Source organism: Panthera onca, assembly GCF_046562875.1.
Source record: "Panthera onca isolate mPanOnc1 chromosome E1 unlocalized genomic scaffold, mPanOnc1 haplotype 2 h2.Chr16_ul_9, whole genome shotgun sequence".
Taxonomy (NCBI): Eukaryota; Metazoa; Chordata; class Mammalia; order Carnivora; family Felidae; genus Panthera; species Panthera onca.
Genome location: NW_027675823.1, coordinates 320,204 through 340,416, shown reverse-complemented (window position 1 = coordinate 340,416; position 20,213 = coordinate 320,204). Strand labels below are relative to the sequence as shown.

The window sequence follows — 20,213 nt, the reverse complement described above, 5'->3', positions numbered from 1 at the left end:
GTAGTATCAAAAAGATAAATAATAAGTCTTGGTGAAGGTGAGGAGAAAAGGGAGCCCTTGTGCACTATTGGTGGGAATGTAAATTGGTGCAGCCACTCTGGAAAATAGTAGGGAGGTTCCTCCAAAAACTAAAAATAGAAGTACCATGTGGTCTAGTAATTCCACTTCTGGGTATTTACAAGAAACAAATGGAAACGCTAATTTGGCAAGATACTATGCCATTTTGTTTGCTGCAGCATTACTTACAATAGCCAAGATGGGGAAGCAACCTAGGTGTCCATTAACAGATGAATGGATATAAAGAAGATGTGGTGCACATACACATAATGGAATACTACTCGGCCGTAAAAAAGAATGAAATCTTGCCATTAATGACAACATGGATGGACCTGGAGGCTATTATGATAAATGAAGTAAGTGAGACAGAGAAATACAAATATCGTATGATTTTGCTTACTTGTGGAATCTAAAAAGTAAAACAAACAAACAACAGACTCATAAATAGAGAGAACAGGTGGTTGCCAAAGTAGAGGTGGGTGGGGGATTAGGTGAAATAGAAGATTAAGAGGTGCAAACTTCTAGTTATAAAGAAAATAAGTCAGAGGGATGAAAAGTATAGCATAGGGAACAGAGTCAATAATGTAATAACTATGACCACAGAAGGCAACTACACTTCCCATGGTGTTTCATAATGTGTGTAATTGTTGAATCACTATGTTGTACACACGAAACTAATGTTATATGTCAGTTATCCTTTGGTTTAGAATAAATTAATGAAAAAGGCCTCCGTGCCAACCATCAGCCTATCCTGACAGATGTATCAGCTTTAAGAAGCATACAAATCAAAATCTCACCAAAATTCGTTATTAAGCAACAGAGAAGCCATCATTTCACAAAGTCAGATTTTACATTTCCATACAGTACAAATATACTCTCAATAATTTTTAAAAATATATGAAATGGAGAAAATAAGGCCACTCTTCATTCATTGGCACCTAAGGCAGTTATTGCTGGCCCTCTAACAGGCAGAACCCCTCCCATCCATTTATTCTTTGTAATTTCTCATTTATTTCCATTTCATACTTTTCAATGCCTTCCTTTTCCTCTTCTCATTTTAAAATTTCAGAATCACAGTGTATTCAAGAATAATAGCCAGGATTTCTCAACCATGGTCGCAGGATTTCTGACTAAAGCCACCTCATTCCCAACTAAGAATGAGATGACACCGTTGGTATTTCTTCGTAAGAGAAAACAGTCATTACCTTGTAAAAGATTTTTTTGGACAATCTTTTTCACTTAGATATGAAATAGAATTATTAGAGAAATTCTCACCATCGACTGGCAGATTGTTCACCAACTCTCCCTGTTTCTTATCTTTGAGTTCTATCCCCATGTTTCCTGGAACTTTTTTCATGTCATTGACCTCAACCTCTCCTTCAAAGCAAAAGAAGGGAGACTTCTGGTATTATTGTGAATGATGTCGTGATTCCACACAATTAAAAAAAAAAAATTGCCTTTGTAGCATTACAGCTAACTGCTGAATGAAAAGAGACCCAGCCTAAAAAAATAGGCCTTTGGGCCTACAGAGAAGGTTTCTCGTTATTTCTAGCATAATCTCTGAATGATAGGCAGGGCAACAGGGCATGCGATTTGAGTATAAACTTTGCAGTACATTAGAATGATACAGATTGCTGATCTAAATAGTTTTATCAGCACCTTTATTGCTTTGAGATCGCCTCTAACTTTACCAAAACTTTCCTTCACTTTTTACTGTGTTAAACTGGAATTTAGCTTTCCGCCATAAAAGAAGGTATGCTAATTATTGGCAGAGATTTCAGATAATGACTTGGGAAACAACAAAGAGCACTGAAGTTTTATTGCTAAGAGTTCTGATAATCTATTATCTAACTGTAGGCATTTATACATAAACATTTTTATAAGATGTGTAAGACAGATTTTAAAAGTCCATGCAATCATGATGTGGAAAGAGCATTATATTGTAATTTAGTGGAAATAATTTGGTTCTTAGATTTCTAGTAGCATCTTACTCTTAGTTGTTATTCTATTACCTGTTTTGGCTTTTATTCCACCCATTCCATCCATTAAGATACCAACATCAAAGTTCCCATTAGTTGTTAAAAAAAAAAAAAAAAAAAAAAGACTTAGTTGGGATCCAGAAAATGATAGAGCTTTAGAATGAAAACATAAAGTACCCATACTGTAAAAAAACTTAAGGCAGAGTCCAGTATTTCCACTATTTTATTTGAGTCCATTTTTAATTTTTAATTTCAGGCTTTCTGGGGTTCAATTTGTATTTGCAAAATGGACTCGGAGTCTAGGAAAAACATTTTATGATGCCACACTAGTTCATAAACTCTACAGGACAGTTCATGCTCTCTGTGTTCATCTTTGTTCTGGCAGGGACAAGACTCATGCAGGTACCAAGAGTAAAAGAAGTAAAGGCCATAATTCTCATCTCATGTCTTTTACTAACATACTTTCTCCTCTTCTTTCTAATCACTGCGTCCATTTCAGTATGGCTGCTGACTAATTATTACTCTACCACTGCAGTAATTGCTATTAGTTCTTTATGACTCCAAACAATTATTATTTTTTCTTATTCTTTTCTGCTCTTTTCAGTTGATTCATCTTTCCATACTCATGGATTATTCATTTATCAATTCATACATAAAGGGAGACAGATATAAAGCCTCACTCCAAGGAACCACCAAACAGACCAAATAATGACAGTTCTTTGGCAATAAGGCTTTGAAAGAGCTCCAGTTCCCCTCTGCTCCCTCCAGTGGTTTCCAGGCTACTAGTTTTCACTGCAAATAGAAAATGTTATTTTTCAAGGCTATTATGGAGCTGTGAGACAGAGGATGGGAATAGGGCAAATTAAAATATCACAAAGCTCACTATTCTTACTGAGATTCAGTCTTTTTTCTCTTAAATCCTCCCCAGATTGCAGCAAACCTTTGGTTAATTTCCAGTTCTGAAAATGTTAATTTTGACAATTTTTGCCAGTTTGCTCATTGCTCTTATGGAGGAGAGAGTTTTTCGGTGGCTCCTATTCTGCCTTTTATCTGACATCGACAAGTGAGTTTCTGAAGCTAAAAATAACCTCTGGCAATTGTTGATAGTCCCACTTAATTATTTTTTCCAGATGTCCCAGGGAAACTTAAAAGCATAAAGAAAATAAGCAAATAAAAAACTAACTACATGTTTTTCATTGGTACACAGTAGTACTTGAAAATTAAGGAATGATTTAAAAAAATATCTTTTGGGGAAAAAAAACTCACCCTATCAGAAGGGTATAAAACCCATGGCAAAGACATAACTAAATAGTATATGAATCAAGTGAAAAAAAATATTTTTCCAGGTAAGAGGCAGTATTCAGTAAAATGTTTCTAGGTGATACTGCTTGACCTCAGTGGATTGTGCTCAGCTAAATATATTCTTTTTTGGTTTATTTAAAGTGGGGATTACTTTGTGATACATCACACTTCAATCCTTATATTTTATTTAATACATACAATACTGACCTTGAATCGTGAAGTCTGGTCCAAGGATATGATGATCCATACCTACATAGAAGTAGCAAAAATGTCATTCATATTGGCTGAAACCAAAGCCCTTGTTCCTGTGAAAACTACTAACCTGACTGAGGCCCCAGCAACATTCTCAGCCTCTACTAGAATACTAAGAATTGTGATACACTAGACATTACGTTCCTTGGGTCAAGGACTATGTCTGTATTTCGTGGTCACTGTATTTCTGGCACTGAGCAGAATACATGATATATAGTGCTCAGTAAATGTTTGTTAAATAAACGAATAAGTATCAACTTTAGATTAATATATTGAGAGAAAAAATAATTCTTATTTCAGCTACATAAGTCCTATAAAAAATGTCAGCTGCAAAACCCAAATTTTCATGAAGGCATAATGATATCTAAATCATTCACCATCAACTGGTACATCTGAAGCATCTGAAGCAACTGGTACATCATTAAGTTCCTCAGCTGTAAGTCTGATTGCCATGTTTTCAAGAATAGAGTCAAGGTCATGGTCATCATCTTGCAACCCAACAAAAGAGAAAGATATGAGGACATTAAAATAAAAATCAAAATATAATATAAATTCCTAATGTATGGTGGTATCAATTTCATCATAAAAAAAGAGGCTAAGGACATTTAAATTTTTAAAGAGAAATACTAATGGACTAAAATTATCTATTCATTTATACCCAAAATATCCTACACTGAAGATAAGCTTACATAACACAATACATCAGAATAAGGCTGAGACACCACTCAGGTTAATTTTAGCAGCAAAACTGCAAACATAATAGTTTTTTTTATATAAACATTTATACAAGGAGATTCAGTTTGGTCACTGTATTTCAAGATATACTATCTTAAATTTTTATAGCTGGGCCTAAATTTTATTATTTCTACATCAAAAATCTAGGTAAACCTAAATATTTAGAACACCTTTTAAAAACAAGACAAAATTATTTAATCAGTATGAACATATGTGTGTATTAAAACTAATCGTGGAAATATATATGAGAATGGCAGGGGGCAATATTTAATAAGAAAAAAAGCAAAACACAAGAGTCTCAATCTGACATCTTTATTTGAATCTCACTCACCTTTTACATCTGCACAATTCAGCAAACTAGTCTTATATATTCTTCTACTAGCTGTAGCTGCAAGAAACACATAATTTAGGTCATAGAGAAAACATCTAGACATGCTAAAACAATATCAAATATCCAAGTTCAGAAATATACAGCATAAAATAATTTGCTCCTAAAATTTACCTAGTATCTTCTAGAAATAATAAAACAAAAAATGTAAACGAAATTCTTAATATGGTAAATCAATTCTTTAGCACCTGAGACAATTATTAATATTTACCAGGCCAAAGAAAAAACACTTCCTTATGTTGTATTTTTTCTGAGTCCACATTTTACCCCCTCTACTAGTAAGTATAGTTCTACATCTCTCCTCGTCCTCCTCTCCAACCCAAGGCATCTCAATGGAAGGAAAAATAACTATCAATATTCCTTAGTCCAAATGGCAAGACTGATGATTGATGAGCCTCTTGATTTAGACATATTTTTAAATGGTAATTTATGTATTCCTAAATATTAAAAATAATTACCTTTAGAATTATGGGTATTTTTAACTCTAACTTCTAAGTGATCTAGAATAAACATGGAGATTTGGATTATAAAAAAATTTTAGGCTATAATTCTAATTCCCTCAAGATTCTACCTGATACTTGCAATGGCTGAACAACTCCCTGGATGACTATATTAACTCTCTTGAAGACTATTCTGATATTTGAAATGCCCACCATTAATTGGAAGTAATTTCTTTAGCTCCGAATGCTCTGGTGAGGACTCTATCCCCGTATTTTGCAAGACATTTTCCAGGTCACTGAGGTCAACTTCTCCTCCTGCAGAACAAAAGAAGTAGAGAAAGATGACATTTTAAAAAATAGCATAATTTCCAATTATTAAAGAGAAATAAAGCATAATGATACCTGCTAAAAAATAAGCAGTCAGTTACAGACACAAAATGAACAGTGTTTCTTTAACACTGGTAAAAGAGATGCTCCCATAATAATGGTTATAAAGTAATATTTCACAATTGAATAAGGTTCATATAATTTAAAAATTATTAGAGTAATAAAGATGATCGGTACAAATAACTTAACATAGGGTATGGAAATTAAGCTAGAAATCAATAGCAAAAGCTACTAGGAAACTCCCCTAACTTTGGAAACTAAAGAATGCCTCTCTAAATAAATCATGTGTCAAAAAAATAAACCATACTGGAAGTTAGAATATTTTGAATTGAGTAAAAATAATAATATTACATATTAAAACTTGTAGGATATGGTAAGGTCGTGCTGAGGGAAATTCACAGCCTTAAATGCATGTAATAGAAAAGATGAAAAGATCAATAACCCAAGGTTCTATCTTAAAAAGTTAGGAAAGAACAGCAAATTAAACCCCTCAAAAGGAGAAGAAAAGTTCTAAGGACAAAAGCAGAAACTACTGAAATGAAAAGCAAACTTTAAATAAAATCAATACAACCAAATGTTGGGTTTTGGAAAGACCAACAAAAGTGATACATACCTGCACTAAGACTGACAAAGGAAAAAAAGAGAGAAAGCACAAAGAATAAATATTTCTAATGACAAAAAGGACATTACTAAGAATAGCCAAGAAGAGTTTAAAGAAGTAAATAAAATTGGGAGGATTTATGCTTCAGATATCAAGACATATTAAATCTACATTAAAATAGTAGGTATACTGGTGCAAGGACCAGCAAATAGAACAAAGAACAAAAAGAATAAAAAGTCCAGATATAGCAACACATTTATTATCTTTCATTTATGAAAAAGCTAGCCTTACATTAAAGTAGGGAAAGGATCACCTTGTCAATAAATGGTGAATATCCATTTAGAAGAAAAAGGGACCCTTATCCCACATCATATAGAAAAATCAATTAAGTGGATTATAGATCTAAATGTGAAAGGAAAATAATAAAGCTCCCAGAAGTTAAATAGGAGACGTTTTCATGACCGCGGTGTATGGAAGGATTTCTTCAACAGGCTCCCAAACATTCTAACTATAAAAGAAAAAAGGTTGACTAATTCAACTACGTGTCAAAGAGAAACTTTTGTTCATCAGAAGATAAAATACAAGAGGAGACACCACACGGCACTGCCAATGCCCCTGCGGAGAAGCTGAGATCGCCACCGAATTTGAAATATTTAAAGTGGATACAAAATTGTTTCAGTAATGCAGACAATTAAGTGCGTTGCTGTGGGTGACGGTGCTGTTGGTAAAACGTGTCTCCTGATATCCTACACAACAAACACATTTCTGAATATGTACCGACTCTTGGTGACAACTATGCAGTCACCATTATGATCGATAGGGGGCCATACACTCTTGGACTTTCTGATACTGCGGGGCAAGAGGACTATGACAGATTACAACTGCCAAGTTATTCTACAAACGTATTTCAACGTATTTACGAATACATTTCTACAAATGTATTCCAGTCTGTTATTCAGTGATCTCTGCCTCCTCACTCGAAAATGTGAAGGAAATGTGGGTGCCTGAGATAACTTACCACTGTCCCAAGACTTTCTTGCTTGTTGGGACCCAAATTGATCTTAAAGATGACTCCTCTACGATTGAGAAACCAAGAACAAAGAGAAGTCTATCCCTCCGGAGACTGCTGAAATGATGTGAAAAGCTGGCCCATGACCTGAAGGTGGTCAAATATGTGGCGGGTTCTGCACTCACAGAAAGGCCTAAAGAATGTATGTGACGAGGCAATATTGGCTGGCCTGGAGCCTCCAGAACCAAAGGAGAGCTGCTGCTATGAACAACTCTCCAGAGTCCTTTCTGCACTGCTGGTGTCAGCATTGTACTAAAAGCAATGTTAAACTAAAGATGAAAAATTAAAATTCATTTCTGCAATAATGACAAGTGCCTTGCACCTACAAACATGCACTTGTGTGAGACAAGGCCCATAGGTATGATTCCCTTCCCCTTCTCAATATTAGTTAATTCAGTAATTGTGTATTGTCAGAAAGTGATTAGTACTAGGTTTTTATCTTGTTGTTTCAAAAATATTTTTTTTGTTGTTTAAAAGCAAGGCATGCTTGTGATGACTCTGTAATCGACGAATTTGGGTTGTTAAAGCTACTCCCAGGCTCCATCCACTCTCGAGTTGCAAATATTTATGTACCCAACATGAAAGCAGCCAAATACATAAAGCAACTATTAATAGATATGTAAAGGAAGAAATTGATAGCAATGAACTAACAGTAAAGGACTTTAACATCCCACTTATACCAAATATATAAAGCAACTATTATTCTGGAGAATAATCTGGGAAATCCAGGTTTTTTCTTTTACCTTTATTGGGGGGGGGGGAGGAGAGAGTATGTGGGGCATTTGTTTTTATTTAGTCATGTTTTTTAAATTCATTAGCCACTGGACAGCTCTTAGAGGGAAGAGGATGGACTGACTCCACATTCCATTTCCTAGATCAAGTTTAGAACACTTGTCCCCCACCTGGTACTCTTAGGAAGGAGTATAGTAAACGCCTCATTTAATAACATACTCATAGTTAAAAGTTGCCTTTTCTCTCCACCCATGAGTAGGTCCAGTACTTGATGAAATTCCTGAAAGTAGGGAGAACCTGTCTGGCCCCTCCTCTTTTCTAGGATGTACTCTATACGTGACTGTGACTTTCAGGGAAATTTGATTGCCATATGCTATTTTTTTGACATTACTTTCTAACTTCTTTCACTGATAAATGAAGAAAAGTGTTTTGGGGGGTATTTTGAAATACATCCAATGGATTGAGTGTGTAATTAAAAAACATTTTTCCCTATCAAAAAAAAAGAAGATAAAATATAAGTGAAAAGTTAAACTATACAGTAAGATATTTATAATTTATATAACCTGCAAGGGACTTGTATCTAGAGTACATTAAAAAAAACAAACAGGTAAAAGATAAATGAAAAATGCAATATGAATTTCTGGGAAAGATGGCAAAGTAGGAGGATCCTAAGCTCATTTGTCTCATGGATACCCCTCGATACACCCGTATCAGTGTAACCAACCCAGAAAACAACCTGAAGACGGTCAGAACAGACCCTCCGCAGTTAATTGAAGAGAAGAGGCCACAATGAAAAGAATGGGAGGAATAATGGAGATGTGGTTAGAACCAGACCCCCAGGAAAACCAACCACAAATGTGAGGGATGCCACAAGTACGGAAAAGGGAGAGGAAGAGATCTCCTGCCAGGCACCCCAGACATGGGTGACCTGCACTGTAAAGACAAACCCCCGTAATATTTGTCTTTGAAAGACAGAGGGGCTTAACTTTTTTTTTTTTTTTTTTAACTTTTACAATCACTGGAGCTTAACACCTAGAATTTTAAAAATCACTTGGCTTGGCTCTGGGAGAGCTGGAGGGCAAGAGGAAACAGTCTCCATCCTTAAAGAGACAGCATAACAAACAGCCCTGCAGGGATACAGCATAGAAGTGGCAGTTTGAAAAGTGGCTGGGATATTGAGAAAGGAGATTTATTTACTAATCTCAGAACTTCTCCTGGAAGGGCAGGGATTTTTAGGAGACTTCTCCAAGAATAAAAGACCTGGCAGGCACCATTTCTCTCCCCTACCCCCACCCTAATCCAGATACCCAGACAGCTGCAGGAACCAGCTGGAACACTTGCCATGTAGCTTGCTAACACCGCTTCACCCACTCCTGCATTCTCCTGCAGGCTGCTCCCTCCAACCATCCCCACTGGGCAGGAGTCCATCCAAAGCAGCACTAGATGCCTCTCATTTTGTAAGCAGCAGGCAGCTCCAACACTGTCCAGGACCACTCCCAAGTGACTCTTGCCCTGGGAGAGGGAATATAATCACACACATCAGTTTGACTATATTCCCAGCTCTGGGATGGGTACAGACCTCTGACTGCCAGCTCTACCCACCAACGATGATCTCACAGCGGGCAGCAGAAAGTGAGCACCCTGAAGTTTGGTACAACCACAGTTCTGGCAAATGGGGTGAGGCCAGGCATCTGGTCTGACCCAACTCAAGCCCAAGGTGGCCCCAGACTGGCCCTTTAACATCACAGGGACCAAACCTTGTCCACAACAGGCAAAGAAGGCCATTGCAGATGACAACTGATGGCAAACATGACTCAACAATCACAGCCCTAGGGCATGCAACACCCAGAGAAGACACCTGAAATGCTAGTTTTTGGTGAACAGGGGACATTACACAACAGGACACTACAGGGCCTCTTCTTCATAAGACCACTTTTTTCAAGATCAGGGACATAGCTGACTTTCCCAATACACAGAAACAGACACAGGGAGTTAGACAAAATGAAACTGCGGCTTATGTCCCAAATGAAAGAACAGGTCAAAAGCACAGCAAAAGAGCTAAATGAAACAGAGATAAGCAATATACCCAATAGAGAATTCAAAGTAATGGTCATGAAGATACTTACTGGATGTGAGAAAAGAGTAGAGGATCATAGTGAGAAATTCAACAAAGATATTAGAAAATATAAAAAAAGAACCAGAGATGAAGAACTCATTAACTAAAATTAAAAACACACTAGAGTGAATAAATAGTGGACTAGAGGAAGCAAAAGAACAGATCATTACTGAAAGAACAGTAATGGAAAGCAACTAAGCTGAAAAGGAAAGAGTAAAAGAACAATATAAAATGAGAAGAGAGAACTCAGTGACACCATCAAATGTAATAACATTAGCATTATAGGGATCCCAGAAGGAGAAGAGAGAGAAAAGCAGCCAGAAAAATTTGTTAGAAGAAATAATAGCTGAAAAATTCCCTAATGTGGAGAAGGAGACAAATCAAGATTCAGAAGACTCTGAGTCCCCAACAAAATAAACCCAAGGAAGTCTACACCAAGACACATAATAATTAAAATGGCAAAAAATAGTGGTAAAGAGAGAACTTTAAAAGCAGCAAGAGAAAAAAGTTATATGCAAGGGAAACTCCTTAAGTCTATCCGCTGATTTTTCAGAAGAAACTTTGCAGTCCAGAAGGGAGTGGTATGATATATTCAAAGTGCTGAAAGAAAAAAACCTGCAACCAAGAATACTCTATCCAGCAAGGCTATCATTCAGAATAGAAGGAGAGATAGACAAACAAAAGTAAAAGGCATTCCTCACCATTAAACCAGTCTTACAAGAAATGTTAAGAGGAATTCTTTGGAAAGGAAAGGCCATAATCAGGAGCAAGCAAATTAGGAAAGGAAAAAAATTCACGGGGGCATACAAACATAACCAAAGTGGTAGATCAATCACTTATAAAACCAGTATGGAAGCTAAAGCATAAAAGCAGTAAAATCAATTATAGCTATAGAAATCAGTCAAGGAATTCACAAAATAAAAGGAAGTAAAATATGAAATCATACATATAAAATGTGTGTGTGGGGGGGGGGGGTGAAATTTAGTGCTTTTAAAATGGGTTCAAACTTAAGCAACCAGTACCTAATATAGGCTGCTATACGCATAGGATATTATATATAAACCTGATGGCAACCACAAATAAAAAAACGTGTAATAGATATGCAAAAAACAAAAGAAAAAGATATTGAAGCATATCACTAAAGGCCATCAAACCACAACGGAAGAAAGCAAGAGAAGAAAGGAACAAAGAAGAACTACAAAAGCCACCAAAAGCTACTAGAACCGATAAATGAAATCAGCCAAGTTACAGGGTACAAAATCAATATACAGAAATCTGTTGCATTTCTACACGTTAATAATGAAGTAGCAGAAAGAGAAATTAAGAAAACAATCCCATTTTCAATTGCACTAAAAATAATAAAATATTTAGGAGTAAATTCAACCACAGAGGTGAAAGACCCACTCATTGAAAACTATAAAATATTGATGAAAACATTTGAAGATGACATAAACAAATGGAAAGATATTCCATGCTCATGAAGTAGAAGAACAAATATTGTTAAAATGTCCATAGTATGCAAAGCAATCTACAGATTTAATGAATTCTCTATCAAAATACCAGTAACAACTATAACAAATAGTCCTAAAATTTATACGGAACCTCAGAAACCCCAAACAGCCAAAACAATCTTGAAAAAGAAGAACAAAGCAGGTGGTATCACAATTCCAGATTTCAAGTTATACTACAAAGCGGTACAAATCAAAACAATATAGTACTGGTATAAAAGTAGACATATAGATCAATAGAAAAGGGTAGAAAGCATGTAAAGCATATTTAGGCATATAATCCACAATTATATGGTCAATCAATCTTTGACAAAAGATTATACAATGGGAAAAAAAGACAATCTCTTCAACAAATGGTGCCGGGAAAACTGGACAGCTACATATAACAGAATGAAACTGGACCACTTTACACCCCACACCAAGGTATACTAAAACGGATTAAAGACCTAAATAGGAGACTTAATACTATAAAAATCTAGAAAAGAGCACAGGCAGTAATTTCTCTGACATCGGCTGTAGCAACATTTTTTCTAGATATGTCTCCTGAGGCAAGGGGAATAAAAGCAAAAATAAACTATTGGGATGCCATCAAAATAAAAACTTCTGCATAGCAAAGGAAATAATCAACAAAATTAGAAGACAACCTATTGAATGGGAGAAGGTATTTGCAAATGATGTATCTGATAAAGAGTTAGTATCAAAATGTATAAAGAACTTACACCAAGTCAACATCAACAAAACCCCAAATAAACCAATTAAAAAATGGGCAGAAGACACAAGCAGACATTTCTCCAAAGAAGACATACAGATGACCAACAGACATGTGAAAACAAGCTCAATATCACCTATCATCAGGGATACACAAATCAAAACTACAATGAGATATCACCTCACACCGGTCAGGATAGCTAAAATCAAAAATACAAGAAACAACAAGTGTTGGTGAGGATGTGGAAAAAAAGGAACTCTCGTGCACTGTTGGTGGGAATGCAAAGTGGTGCAGCCACTGTGGAAGACATTATGGAGAGTCCTCAAAAAAACTAAAAATAGACTATCCTATGATCCAGTAATCACATTACTGGGTATTTATCCAAAGAATACAAAAACACTAATTCAGAAGGATATGTGCACCTCTATGTTTATTGCAGCATTATTTACAATAACCATACTATAGAAGCAGCCCAAGTGTCCATCAGCTGATGAATGGATAAAGAAGATGTAGTGTGTGTGTGTGTGTGTGTGTGTGTGTGTGTGTGTATGTATGTGTGTGTGTGTGTGTGTGTATATATATGTACACATACACACACACATACATATATATATATATATACACATACATACACATACATATGTGTATATATATATATAATGGATATATGGTATATATATATACATATACATATATATATAATGGACTATATATATAATGGAATATATATATAATGGAATATATATGTAATGGAATATATATAATGGAATATATATATAATGGAATATATATGTAATGGAATATATATAATGGAATATATATATAATGGAATATATATGTAATGGAATATTATTCAGCCATAAAAAGAATGAAATCTTGCCATTTGCAACAACATGGATGGAGCTAGAGACTATAATGCTAAGTGAAATAAGTCAATCAGAGAAAGCCAAATATCAAAGGATTTCACTCATATGTGGAATTTAAGAAAAAAACAAACAAAGAGAAAAAAAAAGAGTGAGAGAAACTAAGGAACAGACTCTGAAGTACAGAGAACACACCGATGGTTACCAGGAGGCAGATGGGTGGGTGGGTTGGGGGATGAGTGAAGTAGGTAATGAGGATTGAAGAGTACACTTAGCTGATGAGGACTGAGTAATGTATAGAGCTGTTGAATAATGTATAGCTGTCACTAGAATGTACACCTGAAACTAATATAACACCTTATGATAAATATACTTGAATTTAAAAAACAAATAAAAAATGTTTTAAAAATTCAGTATGTAGAACACAGACATCCAAGCAAATAGGCAACAGACATGAAAGGAGCTTTATCGTAGAGGTATCCAAATAACCAGTAAACATGAATGCTCAACATCATTAATCATTAGGGAAATCCAAAAATAACAGTGGTATACCACAGCATGCTCACCAGAATGGCTACAACGGAGAAGAGAGATAATACCAAGTATTAGCAAGGATGTAAAGCAATGGTTGATGTGTCAAATGGTACAACTGCTTTAGAAAATGGATTGACAACATCTAATCAAGTACACACAATCCCATCTAACAACAAAGAAATTTCATTTCTAGGTGGATGGCCTAGAATTGTGCACATATGTTCACCAAAAGGCATATACAAGAATATTCATAGCAATATGTTCTTCATAACTGCTCCAAACTAGAAATGTCCTGTGACGGTAGACTGGATACATATCTTGTGGTATACTGATGCAGTGGAATATCGCACGGCAATTCAGGTACAACGAGCTAGTCAGAAATCATTTTACCTACTACCGCACATTCTCTAAAGATCTCCTTGACTGTAATTTGGTAGACTGTACAATATGCAGCAATGAAAACTAACAAACTGCCGCTACATGCAACAATGTGGACAAATCTCAGAGAATAAGATGTAATACAATGTTACGTGAAAGAAGTCAGACATCATGGAACACAGATCAGATGACTGCATTTATACAAATTCCAAAAGCGGGTGAAACTAATCTGTGGTCCTAGAATACAGGATGCAGTTACCTCCAGAGAGTCCAGAGGACATGACTGTGAAGTGGTACAGTGGATCTTCTGTATTACTGATAATGTATTTCTTCATCCAGGTGATAGATAAATATGTATGTCCACTTTGTAATAATTCTTAAGCTGGACACACTATACAATGTAGTAATTACGTGTTTCATACTTCAGTAAAATATTTATCACAGGAAAAAATATAATTTAGTGTAGACTTGGGATCTCATATTTATAGTAATTTCTCACTGACCTGTAATAACTTGTACTGAATCTATCAATGTTTTTAGATCAGTCTTCCCTTCAGCTAAAAAATAAGACATAATGGAGATACAAAGCAGGTTCTTTAAAAAATTATAAAATAAGAAACCAGAAATAAGCTGAATTTCATTATTCCACATCACCATTTGGGCTCACTTGAATTGCTTAATTCTTAGTTTTATGACATTGATTCTATGTTACTTTTTAAAATTTTTTTAATGTTTTAATTTATTTTTCTTTGAGACAGAGAGAGACAGAGTGTGAGCAGGGGAGGGGTAGAGAGAGAGAGGGAGACACAGAATCCGAAGCAGGCTCCAGGTTCTGAGCTGTCAGCACAGAGCCTGACGCAGGGCTTGAACTCACGGACTGTGAGATCATGACCTGAGCTGAAGTCGGACGCTTAACCGACTGAGCCACCCAGGTGCCCCAAGACATTGATTCTATTTTAGTAAGCTGGCCTTTGACCCTTGAACCATAAAGTCTGGCCCATGGAAAAATATGCTTTTACTCAGCTATTTTAGTCCTTATAAACAGGATAGAAAATACCATCCATGCAAGTTAATTCTCTAAAGGCCCTCGATTCTGGTAATGCTATGACTCTTAAGTATGAGTCTCTAGTGAAGAAAAGTCTATTTTCATCTCTGGTTTACTGCTAATATACTCTGATTCTCCCTGTTGCTCAGAATTGCTGCAAATGATTACAATGTATTAGAAGTAAGTATTAGTGGCCCGACCAAAGGCAGTTTTTGTTTTCCTTAGGAATCATTCACTTTTTCGCTCATTTACTCTATCATCTCTCACTCAACATTTATAGGGTGCTTACTTATAGGCCAGACACTCTGCTAGGTACTAGATACAGAATACCCTTTTCTATTCTAAGGTCACATTAAAGTGACAAGACAGGCAAAGAAGCATACATTTACACAATGTGGCAATTATAATGAAAAATGTATGCAGTTATTGTGGAAACACAGAGAAGAGACATCTAATGGAGCCTGCGTATTTAAAGAACTTACTAGAAAAAGTGCCCTCAACTCTAATAAGCAATGGTGAGGAGTAGGTCAAACAAAGGGGAAGGGGAAACTCTCTGAATAGCGGGGAAAGTATAAGCAAAACAAAGATGCGACAAAAAGCATGATATATGTATGCTTGGAATAAAAGTTCAATGTTAGTGAGGGTAAAATACTAGATTGGACAGATAAGGCCAACCCAGATAATGAAAGAACTTGTTTGCCATAAAAAGGACTTGAGACATTCCCAAGTACCAAACTGAAAGCCATTAAAGGATTTTAAATTGGTGCAGAATGTCATCAGATTTGCATCTTATATGGATCACTCTAATGTCTAATATTTTGTGGAAGCCCTTGTAGTAGCTGAAGTCAGGAATGAGAGGACCTAAAATAGGGCAGTGGTAGCAGGGAGTGAGAGAAACTGATGGATTTACATATGGGATTTTTTCCAATGGTTTATTATGAAAATTTGTCAACATATAGCAAAGTTGAAGGAACTGTGCAATAAACACCCATATGCCCACCATCTGATTCTACTATTTAACATTTTACTATACTTGGCTTGTCACATATCCATCCATCTACCCATCTGTGTGCAGCAATTTTTAAATTTAGGTTTATATAAAGGTAAAACTTACAAAATTAGGTGGCAGATAATCCAGATCGTGGTTGACAGGAATTGGGGGAATCAAAAATGAATTCCATATATCTAGCTTAGGTGAATAGATGGATAGGGAGAGCACAAATGAGATTGAGAATACAGGACTAGGAGACTGGACAGGAAAATACTGAATTCAGTTCTAAATTCTAAATTCAGTTCAGTTGAGAAAAAGAAGCGTCCCACGGAATATCCAAGTAGAAATGTGTAGCAGGCATTTGGATACACCAGTTTGAAGCTGTATAGAAACACAGATTTACAGTCATAAGCATGTAGATGATAGGTTGAACAAAAGACAGTGATGAGATTACCCAGGTAGAGTATGCAAAATGAAAATCAAAAAATGAGAAGATCCAGGTTAGGAGGAAAAAAACACAGAAGCCAAAGGAGAATAATTTCAAGAAGGTGAGAATTATCACTGATACAAAAGACAGTAGAAAGCTCCAATAAAAAGTCAATAATGTCTAATGCAACTAGCAAATGGCAGGTTACTGGTGCCCAGAGAGAACTTTCAGTAGTATTATGGGGCTGTGTCAGAAGAGAGGAATGATGGGGAATGTGAGAAGGGTACACAGTGGGCTTGCATTTATTTCCTTTTCCGTCGTTTAACTGTGCTTCCTCAACATTCCCAGATGTGAAAGATGGTCTTGGAATCAGTCTAGTCAAGTGCTTTGTATTCTATATACATTCAGAAAATGGAAGACAGGATTAGTTCTTGTTCTAGAACTACATTTTTCCCTAAGATTTTACATCACAAAATTAATCTGGTTTCAGAATAACTCTTACATAGACCCTCGAGACCAAATTTTCCTGAAAGACTTTTTATATCTAAAATGAGTCACCATAAAGTGGAAGTTTTCTTTTCATCTCTCCAGAATCTTCTTTGGTGAGTTCAAAGCCCATGTTCCCTAGTATCTTGTCCAGGTCTCTGACAGCTACTGTCTCTCCTTAGGGAAAGAGAAAAAAATATGAAAATGCCTACTAATGCTGAAATGTTCCATATATTTTACCCATTCATTATAGACTTGGCAGAAATATGCAAGATCCATGGAACATGTTTCAGTTTAAGGCAGAGCTTCAATATGGTTAGAATTAAGCTCACTTCTCTTAAACCTTTTTGGAAAAATAACCATATACCCCATAAACTTCTAAAGGAACGGAATTACTTTCCAGTGTATAATTTTTATGATAGAAACAGGCAGGGGGCGCCTGGGTGGCTCCGTCAGTTGTGTCCGACTTCAGCTCAGGTCATGATCCCACAGTTCCTGGGTTCAAGCCCCACATCTAGTTCTGTGCTGACGGCTCAGAGCCTGGAGCCTGCTTCAGATTCTGTCTGTCTGTATGTCTCTCTCTCTCTCTCTCTCTCTCTCTCTCTGTCCCTCCCCCACTCATGCTCTGTCTCTGTCTCTCAAAAGAAACTAAATGTTAAAAATTTTTAAGAAAAATAAATAGGCAGTTCCAGTGAAATGAGAAAATCACCATGGTTGGAGTAAGAACACAAGGGTTGAATATTGTTCTCTACTATATATTATCTACTGGAACTTAGGTAAATAACCTAACTTTGAGTCCTAGTTTTCTGTTGTATGAAACAAAGATGAGACTATCTCTCAGAGCTTCTGTGAAGATAAAATAACACTTATGAAAAGATCTAGAACTCTGTCAGGTATGTAGCAGACGTTTGATACGTTTTGTTTTAATTTTTTTTTTTTACATTTATTTATTTTTTAGAGACAGAGCGAGACAGAGCAAAGTGGGGGAGGGGCAGAGAGCGAAGGAGACACAGAATCTGAAGCAGGCAAGCATTCAGCACAGAGCCCAACGTGGGGCTCGAACCCACGAACAGGGAGATCATGACCTGAGCTGAAGTCGGTCACCTAACCAACTGAGCCACCCAGGCGCCCCACGTGATACATTTTAATAACTACATCTAAGCCAAAGTAGCATTGGCTTCCTTTTTTTTTTTTTTTTTTTTTTTTAGCTCTAACTAGATCATTGCCTGTGCTAACCAAAATCACAGAATAATTACATTCTTATTCTGCGTTTCACAATTAACCTGCAATAATAAATTCTGTCTCTTGGAAAATTTGTTAAAATTCATATCAATAAGATCAATATAAAAGCCCCAAAGAAAACAACCTACCAAGATAAAATAATTTCAATTATATTGAATCCATATGTTGGAGAGTATCAGGATTCTTTATCACATGATTAGGAAATAAGACAATAAGTGATACATTGCGAGTGGTTTGTTGATTCATCATCAGTCTCACCTTGGAAAGGTAAGATTTCATAATGATACAGCTTCTTGTTAGCTAAAGACAAGGCAAAATTCAAATCACAGAGAAAGAGAAATGGAATTCATGAAACTGCTTAAGTTTCATAAAGAAGCACTTTTCTGATTTGGCTTATACATCTCGAATACCTATCTCCATAATAATATAAAAGCTAGGTCAAAATCTTTTCCCCTTGAAGCAGCTGTGAGTGACATCCTGCCATGTTGAAACATGTGGTACAGGTATGACATCGTAAATTGTACTCATGTATTTTTCTTTTTCATATTCCTTTTCTTCCATAAAACTTTTCTATTCAGCCATAGAATTTATATAACTCAGAGGAAAGAGGGTTTTTTTTTTTTTTAATTTTCAAAAGCTACTTTTTATAAAGCAAACCTGAAAATCTAACATTTCATTTTACTGTGAACCAGAGGGTTGAAAGGGAAAAAAAAAATGACACAAGGAAGCTCCCTTTCCTCCTTCTTCCCATAGCCTGTTTGGTAAGAAGAGGAGGGGAAAAGTCCGTTAACTACCTGAAGGGAGTGGGTGAGGGGAGGAGAAACAGGTGATGGAGGAGAAACAGTTTCACATCTGAAACTGGTATCACACTGTATGTTAACTAACTGGAATTTAAACAAAAACTTAAAAAATAGAGTTAACCTAGTTTCTTCCGGTTTAAAATAAAAAGTTCCTTTTTGGTTGACCTAGTTTATTTTGGGAAATTCTCAGTTTTTCAAACCTTTCCGCACTTCCGCTCTGAGAGGCCTCCTCGTAGTATCAGGGAAAGCTTGGGGGTCCTGCTGCCCGTGAAGGAGGGCGGCCAGACCTTGGGTTGCCCTCTGGATTCTCGATAGCCTCTTCAACAAAATCCACATTTCATGAGTCCTGACATCTCCTGCTGAAGCTGATGGCCTGAGAAACTTGTGGTCTGTGTCGTTGTGGTCTGTGTCATTGTTGTTTTGTTTTTTAGCAAAGTCAAGGTTCTTTGGTCCTTCCTTCACTAACTTGGTTGGCTAAGCCCTAGCATTCACTGGTGATGAGGTCCTCTGTGTCTCAGTCAAGTATTCTGTTAGTCCCCAGACCATACTGTCTACTCCATAGCCTCTGGAGGGATCACCTCTCCCTTTGACTTGGTGTCCCATGGCAGACCCACTGACCCCCATCTCTGAGAAACCTTCTACATTGCTTACTGGGAGTACGTGGGAAAACTGGATATCCTTCATACCACACAAAGCCAAAGGGGGCAAAGCGGTGGCCTGTTTCCAGCCCTCCCTCTGCCTAAGAACACCATACCGCAATATCTATTCTGGTGAAAATGGCATCCTGTCTGGACACTCAGTGAGGTGGTGACATCCCAGAGTTCCAAATAGGAAGCACGACAAAAGGTCTCCTTGGTTTTTTCTATACCCTCACTCCCATCCCATCAACACATCTAGAGTTTTTCTTCTATCTTACCTCCTATCAGGGTTTGATTAGAAAGAAGGGTTGAGGGTAGAGATGATGGGGGTGTGCAGCAGGCAGCAAGAACACTTGAACCTTCTTTTGAGAGAGAGAGAGAGAGAGAGAGAGAGAGAGAGAGATCTTTATCTCTATTTCTCCCCCCAGTTGCACTTTCTTAAACCATAGATTCATAAATACAGAGAACAAACTGTTGGTTGTCAGAGGAAAGGGGAGTGGGGGGGATACATGAAATAGGTGAACAGAGTCACAA

General features: G+C 36.5%; 1 protein-coding gene across 1 annotated transcript in view; it reads right to left on the bottom strand.

Annotated features, from left to right (window-relative positions):
• Positions 1-19,377, bottom strand: part of LOC145715201 (uncharacterized) — a 91,330-nt gene extending 71,953 nt beyond the window's left edge. Inside the window, exon 1 of the mRNA XM_081794901.1 lies at positions 19,242-19,377. Within this exon, the coding sequence (XP_081651027.1) occupies positions 19,242-19,377 (136 nt within the window). The remainder of the gene's footprint in view (positions 1-19,241) is intronic.
• Positions 19,378-20,213: the final 836 nt, after the last annotated feature.